Source organism: Dendrobium catenatum, unplaced genomic scaffold, assembly GCF_001605985.2.
Source record: "Dendrobium catenatum unplaced genomic scaffold, ASM160598v2 fragScaff_scaffold_1022, whole genome shotgun sequence".
NCBI classification, from domain to species: Eukaryota; Viridiplantae; Streptophyta; class Magnoliopsida; order Asparagales; family Orchidaceae; genus Dendrobium; species Dendrobium catenatum.
The window spans coordinates 3,649,288-3,657,519 of record NW_021319484.1 but is presented as its reverse complement, the minus strand read 5'-3'; the positions used below and the strand labels follow the sequence as shown (position 1 = coordinate 3,657,519).

The window sequence follows — 8,232 nt, the reverse complement described above, 5'->3', positions numbered from 1 at the left end:
ATGGTTTCTCAAAACAAGTTGCAACTAGTCGATTAATCAACTATCAATATATGCAAATCCCACAACTTAAAAATTCAGCAGATGACTTTATGAAGCCAAATGTCACATTGAGCTACTTCATTATAATGCTCTCTTTTTTCCATATAGCAATATATGTTATCAATTCTATGATGCCCAAATTTCAACCCAAATTTATCAATAGAGGATTGAAAGAGAAGCTCTCATTTTTTTCACTCAATATTCTCAATGTAATAGGAAAAAGGAAATATTATATATTTATTTACAACATATAAATGAAAAAAAAAACTATGTTATAACATTTTAATCAATAATTGATGACTATTTTTAAAATTTGCTTTAAAATAAATAAAGTAAAAAATTAATTAATTATCCACATATTACTTGTCCAAATCAAAGAGTGTTGAAAACCATCAAAACAAAATTTTAGTCAGAAAAATTCCGACCTAATTTTTATTGAAATAGAAAGTTTTGTAAAAATTACATCAATGGAATAGATGCAAACCAAATATTTTTACTAACTAAGAAATGTCCCGCTAATCATGCAAGAAAATATGCCAAAGTGAAATAAAAGCAACGATTATTATTCGAAGAAAAATAGTTTTGTTGTGAACCTTCAATACATATCAAGGTGGCATCAACAAAATCAGATATTTGGATTGAAGGCAGTCCACCCTCCATAAATTGGTCTGTGAACCGCTAAATTCAACCTTTTAGCTTCTCTTGAGCAGCGCAGCAGTTTAGCCATGACCAGGTTAAAGAAAGAAATAAATAAAAATGTAGACACCTATATATCCTAATACCCATCTGTCAAAAAAATTACAAAGTTTAATGAACAGGCTGTTCACCTATAATTCAAGCTAAAAACATGACAGCACTAAGAGCTGCAAACAATATAGCTTCTGGATCGAGCAAAGAAGGAACTTAAATAGAACGACCTGCAAGTTAAGATACAGTTCTTGATAATGTTAGGTCGTCGTGACAAACAACATGTATGAATAGAGAAAAATATACCAAGGCAAATACTAATGAATGATGATATCTAAACAAGAAACATAATTTATGTCAATGTATGCGTTTATTTAGTTCAATCTCTCATATTTCTTCAGAAAAAAAAAATGAATAAGCAATAAAAAAGCAGAGCAGGGAATAATAAAACCTGTGATCAAACTTTGATAAACCACTTCGGATATGATCATTTCCGGCTCATCATCATTTCTTGAAATTGTACTCTCTTTGCATTTCTAATATCAACAATACTAGGCGGGTAGGGGTCAAACTGACCATTTTCTTCAACCAGGTGAAAGAATTCCTGCTTAGTGAGACTTTTCTTTGTAACAAGTTCGTCAACAACCTTGTCCATAAGGATTCTATTCTGTTTCAAAATCTGAAAGAGAAACGGAGCAACGTATAAGACCAATATATAGCCTCGTTTTCATTCTTTCTAAAAGCAATGTGTAAGAAAACTTGTACTTTGTTAGCTCTTTCATAGCATTTGCTAAGAATATGCAGGGCCTCCAGATCAATTTCCTGGTGAAGAAAACAAAGCTGTAATTAACATGTCAATTAAAAAAAAAAATTATAGGAATGCGCAATCATATCATCATACATTAATTCGATCCACAACCCAGAAATCGGCCAACCCATAAAATTTCTCGGAAAGACCACCAAGAACAAAACTTCTTGCAGCAGATCTAGCATTGTCCGCTGTTTCTGCCCAAATTGTACTCAGCTGCAGAAGAAAATGCACAAATAAAAAATCCCACATCTATTACAAAAAACACAAGTCCTAAAAAAGAGTTAAAATTAAGAAAAACAGAGAAATAGCAAGAATATACCCCAAAAGTGTTAAACTAGGAAAACGTTTTATTATATGAAAGAGAAATAGAGAAGACGTGTAATGTCATATTTCACTAAGGAAGCCTATTTTTTCATTCCTCTCCATGCCACCTCCCTACACCCTCACGTTACACGTCAACCCTAATGTAGATTGCATCATCGTCAGCCTTATCCAAACTATTTATGGTGGTGGGCTTAATGAATCCGAATTTTGTAATAGTTTGTGTTACGAGCTGCTTACGGAGCTAGAGCAGGTTGCTGTGGCTGCGAGTGCGGAGCACACAAGAAAAGTAGGTTGTAAATGCGGGGAAGGATTTTGAGAGCACATGCATTCCTGGTGGTGTTTCAGATTTCTTTTAAATCTTTTTCTTTTAGAAGAGAGATGAATTATCTTAATAAGTTTTTTAAATGCTATTATTTTCATTTTCATTTCTTAAAATTTATTGCCATTAGACGATATGACCATCAGTTCAAGGTGAATTAGAAAGTGCATTCAATACTTGTTATGGCCATTAGTATTTAAGTCTTATTTGGATTAGTTTGCAATCAATTCTATTGATGATCCATTTGTATACCTTTAAACTGAAGATTTTAATATAATACCTTGAGATTAGTATTTGAGACCTTAAGACAGCATAAGTTTTAACTTTTAAGTAAACATTTTTTTAATTGTGAATTATACCTGAAAGTGTAGCATTCTTGGGTTACATTATTAGTGGAAATGACATATCTATAAATCTTCAAAAGGCGTAAGCTATTTCTAATTGTCTAAGGCTTATTAATGTATAAGGGGTACTTAGATCTCCATGGTACGACAGATTATTATAGGAAATTTGTTAAGAACTTTCACATATTCCAGTTCCAGCAACCAAAATGTCACAAAAGGCAGTACCATTTGAGCTTACAATTGAGTGTGAGAAAGTTTTCAAAAAGTGAAGGATTATTTGATAACAAAACCTATCTTGAGTATTTCATTGAGTATCGAAGGATTTTAGATGTTCTGTTAAGGGATTAGGCTATGTTTTGATCATTTGATGCAACATGGGTAGGTGCACACATATGCATCTAGACAATCAAAATCCCATGAGGATGATTTTTCTATACATGACTTGGAGTTATTTTCGGTTATGTTTGCATTAAAGATTTAGAAATATTATTTGATAGAGTAAAGTGTGAAATTTATGCTAATTATCAAGCTTGAAGTGTAATTTTAACTCAGAAAGAGTTTAATTTAAGGCAAAGAAATGGTTTGAGTTTATAAGGATTATGAGTATTTAATATCAACCTAAGAAAGCTAATATTGCGGCAAAAACATTGAGTAGAAAGCCTACAAGGGTCGTAAATTCTAAGATTATGATGCAATCAAGGATTATCATTTTATATTTTATATTTTATTTCTAATATTTTGGATGTTATGTAATTTTTTACTATGTTTTTTTATATGCCCTATAATGAAAATCAACCCATGATCATGCTTGGGTTTGGTGCTCTTAGGTATTTTCTCTCCTCTTGCTTTCCACTCATATTGAATTTATTTACTTGCTTTCTTGATGGCTAAGTGGGTATTTATCTTCGGGTTGTTTTTGTCCTTGGTGGGCTTGTCCCATGTCTGCATATACTGAGTAGTGGTTGTGTATTCCCCATGCAATTTCGGATTCATTCCTGGCTATTTTTTCCCTACATATTTCGGTTTCCTGTACTTGGAATTTCTGTTGTTTTCCCATGCAATTTCGGACTATTTTCATGGGCTCTGATTTCCTACTGCTAGCCATTCCGCTTTCCACTTTTACTGATTCCTAGTCTAGTGTTTTATCTTCTTGAGAAGAGGCTTTTATTGGCTACTTGGGGTGGCACATTTATGTTTGTTGGGTCTTTTTCTCATATAAAAGAGGTCGTTTTGCTGCTGAAAAGGGTGTTTTGTTGTCTGAGATAAAATCCAAACCTAAGGGTCTTCTTCCTAGCTTGAGAGCTATCTTCTTCCTACACCTATTTCTACTTCCTGGTCTTCTATCTATTTCTTCTCTCCACGGTTTCCCTTCTACTTGTATATTTCTTCTCCAAAATATAGTGAGTGTGGTGTTGGAGAATTTTGTTGTCCTCAAACGGATTGCATACTTTATAATTGATTACAGCATAAGAATGGTGATACATTACCCCGAAGGATAAAAATATCATTTCCTTATGGACTCAATGATAAAATTTACAATTTAACTGAGATTCCCCTATTCAATATTTGGTCGAATGGGGTTTATTTATTCTGGGGAACAAACATCCCATAGGTGCAAGCCCCTATGGTTAATTACATCTCAAGCTTTGGTGCTTCATAAGACTATTGAAAAAACTAATGTTTTTCTTGTTTTTGAAAGTCGTTTAATATTGGCTAAAATTTAATTTTTTTGAAAATCCGTAAGTCTTGTTTAAAGGTTTCGGGCTTTAGGAATTTCAAGAGGGGGAAAATATCAACTTAGAATCAGATTTTGAAATGAGAGCCAAAGGAAATGAAGTAGGAACACTTGATTCTGAGAAATCTCAGAGGTGCTCAGACTATCCTATGACGGGTTTTACATTTTTGAAATTTAACTTTGTTTGAGTATATCATTTTAATTAGAATATCGGGACTTATATACCAACAACACGTGTTGGAGGAACTACCCGGAATGTGAGGACTTACATGGTGAATGGAATCAACCATTTACCTCGGATCCTAGAACTAAGGTGAGGACTACCGAGAAGTAGTGTCTCGAACCTAAGTCTAACGAATGCAAAAGGGACATATAATCTACACCTCACATGAGGCATAGACAACCCGACCTCTGGATTTATTGTCCTTCCTGGAAAGGACTACCAGCTAAACCCTCCTAATCATTTTTAAAACCATGTATTCCGATCTCAATACAAATGTAGAGTAGGAAGGCTATCTTGTTTAGGAATGTAGGACTTACAACTTGGCTTTGAGGATAGAGAGTTCAGATGATGCGTTCAATTGTGAATTGCCAGTTATTCATAGTTGAGGAAAGAGATCCTATATAAAGCTCTTCATTCTAATTACACCATTCATACAACAACAATAACAACAACATCAAGCCTTTGTCCCATTAAGTGGGGTCGGCTACATGAATCCTTTTTTTCCATTGTGTCTAGTTATAAGTCAAATTCTCATTTAAATCTAATAAGGAAAGATCATTTCTAATATTTTCTAACAAAGTCTTTTTAGGTCTACCTCTACCTTTCTTAACATAAGTCAAATCTAATACCTCAACTTTCTTAATCGGGTCATCAAGAGGCCTTCATTTAATGTGACCAAACCATCTAAGGCGACTCTCTCTAATCTTATCTTCCACTAGAGCTACTCCAACCTTTTCACGTATATGCTCATTTCGTATCCTATCTCTAAGGGTCCAGCCACTCATCCACCTAAGCATCCTCATCTCTGCAACACTTAAATTAGTATTATGCTTCTCTTTTAATGGCCAACATTCGGCACCATAAAGCATTGCAGGTCTCACCACCATGTTGTAGAACTTTCCCTTAAGTTTGAGGGGGACTTTTCTATCGCACAATAAACCCAATGCATTCCTCCACTTCAACCATCCAACTTGAATTTTGCTGATAATATCCCCATCAATTTCACCATCACCTTGAACAATAGATCCAAGATATCTAAAACGTGTACTCTTATTAATGATTTCATCACCCAAAAATCAACAATCCTCTAGGTCTATTAACTAGCTAAAATTACACTCCAATACATTCAGTTTTAGATCTACTCAAGTGTAACCTTAGACTCCTAAAGTTGACCTCCATAATCAAGGGTTTTTTAACCTTTCACTTCCCTTCTCTAGTCTTATCAACAAGAAGAATATCATCAACAAAAAGCATACACCAAGTCATCCTCTTGCAAATGTCTAGTGAGAACATCATGACTAAAGGCAAAAGATATGGACTTAAGGCTAATCCTTGATGTAATCCAACGAAATAAGAAAATACTTGGTCAAACACCTTTGTTTGAATCACAAGTATAGCTCTGCATACATAATTTTAATGATTTGAATAATAAGCATTATTAAGCGTCCTTTTTTCAAGACTACTCCATAGACTTCTTCTTGAAACTGTTAATCATATGCTTTCCTCTAAATCAATAATATCATATGTAAGAGTCCTCCTTATTCTCTCTATATTTCTCCACAACCCTCAATAAATGATATAGCTTCCATAGTAAGTGTTGACTGTTAATACGTTATTCCACCGGACAAAACCCACGACTCAACGCTCATATCACATTCGACTTAACCTATGATCGGACACGTGAATAGGACAATTCACCACCGGACCATACTCACGTCCAAAAAATACTCTCCCAGTTCGGATGTCCGTTACAACACTCAACTCACACGCACAGAGAGAAAGAGAAGGAGAAACCGGAAGCTCATACCTGCCTCCGTCTGTCTCCAAACCGCTGGCCGAACTCACACCGAGTCTACTTCCCGTCGATCCCGTCCTCAACGCCGCGCCTGCGACGACGCCGCCTCCGCCTGCCGACGCCGAACCTCGGCCTTCGTCGCCGACCAGCTCGCCCCGCCGATCCCGCCATGTGTGACCTCCGATCTCTGCCCTAGCCGACTCCTGGCTTTCCTCCCATCTCCCTCTCTGTTATGTATACATAAAATATTATTATAATAAATTATAATCATATATTATATAATCATATATAATACATATTACATTATAATATATATCATAATGATATATGTATATATAATATTAATTATATATGATATATATATTATATATTTATATAATATATATATTATAACTATGTATAAAATAAGATAAATAAAAGAGAGAGAAAGAAGAATGATTTTCAACAGTGTGTCGAAGAAACCCCGGTCCGTCGTACCTTAGGTCGCCGGATGGATTTCAAATTGAAGAACCATACGCCGTCGATACTTACTTGATCCGGGTATGATGTTTAAATATTGAAGACCCACGCAGTGGATCTTTGATCCTGTAGGTGGTTTTAAAATTGAAAGACCTAGCGCCGTCGATCTTTGAAATCCGGGCGGAAGAAGCTACGCGTAAGTGCGCCGTCCCGATTATCTCCCTCGGTGGGGAGGAGACGCCGGGAGGCTGCTGAAATTTTACAGTGAACATTAAAGGATTTGGACTACAAAATTGAAAATTGAATTGAATATATTCAAATTTAAAATCAAATTTAATTCAATTTTGATCAAGTAATGTTGAATTTGAACTCAAACTCAAAACTCGAACGAGACTACACTTGAACTCGAAAGAACAATGGACTTGATCGAACTCAAAGATCAATTTGGGACATGAGGACTTGATTCAATTGATTTTTAATAAATTCAAATCTAAGAGAATATAAACTTTAAGACAACACAAAGCTTGGACTTGAAGCAAGTGAACCTAACTCGAATCTTGGATTTTGAACTAAATGCAAAGGATTTTGAATTGACTTGAACAAAATGAACTATAAAGAAATTTGATGAAACACACAAGAATTGGGCTTTGGATGAATTAGCAAATAAATGCATCATGGTTCATCTTGGTGAACAACAAATAATCATTACCGTGATGACTTCCATCAATTAAGCCATGTATAGTCTAGTTGCAAATAGAGGCATAATGATATTTCAATGAACTTACAACACATATGCAAGATGAGTGATTCCTAGTTGAAGAAGAAAACCAAATAATTATCAACAAGAAGAGAGGATGACTTGTGGATGAGAACTAGAACCTAAGTCATGCTACCAAATTCTAATGAAATGCTTCCAATAATTAAGTCTATGTTAGATTTCTCATAAAGATCTTCAACTGAGCAACTCTCTAACTGAACAAAACTAAACATAATAACTTTTGAGCAAGAATAACATTCACAACGACTCTGAAATTGCTCTCAAGCATGATACTCAAACAAAGTTTTAAATGCAAACATGATACTCAAGCATGCTACAATTCACCTATGAGTATGAATAGGGAATTCGTAGTGCCCACAACAACTAGCCTACAAACAAAGACACATCTCCTACGGGGAAAGAATAGGAGGAATTTAGAGCAAGCAAAATAATTCTTCTACAAGCATGATCTAGTAGTGGGGATTGAGCAAAAAGCTTTAACGCCACCGAATCCGCAACATGTGTGCAAACGGACAGAAGGCGTTCGTAAGCCCTTAAGTGAAATATTGGGCATTTTCTAAATAAAAAATCGCTCTCATAATTTGATCATATTTAAATATTTTAAAATACCCCTTATGTATTAAATATGATCCCTTAAACAAATCAATCATTGCATGTGCTCCGACAGAACTATTAAAGTTACAAACTCAAATCGTCGAGAAACTGCGCAGTGACTGGG

General features: G+C 34.9%; 1 protein-coding gene across 1 annotated transcript in view; it reads right to left on the bottom strand.

The window, feature by feature from the left end:
* Positions 1–581: 581 nt before the first annotated feature.
* The window catches only part of LOC110108112 (probable inactive ATP-dependent zinc metalloprotease FTSHI 2, chloroplastic), a 52,649-nt gene continuing 44,998 nt past the window's right edge, over positions 582–8,232 (bottom strand). The window contains exons 9-12 of the mRNA XM_020838626.2: positions 1,628–1,750; positions 1,492–1,548; positions 1,178–1,405; positions 582–956 (exon numbers count right to left, since the gene is read on the bottom strand). Of these exons, the coding sequence (XP_020694285.1) occupies positions 1,214–1,405; positions 1,492–1,548; positions 1,628–1,750 (372 nt within the window). The 3' untranslated portion in view covers positions 582–956; positions 1,178–1,213. The remainder of the gene's footprint in view (positions 957–1,177; positions 1,406–1,491; positions 1,549–1,627; positions 1,751–8,232) is intronic.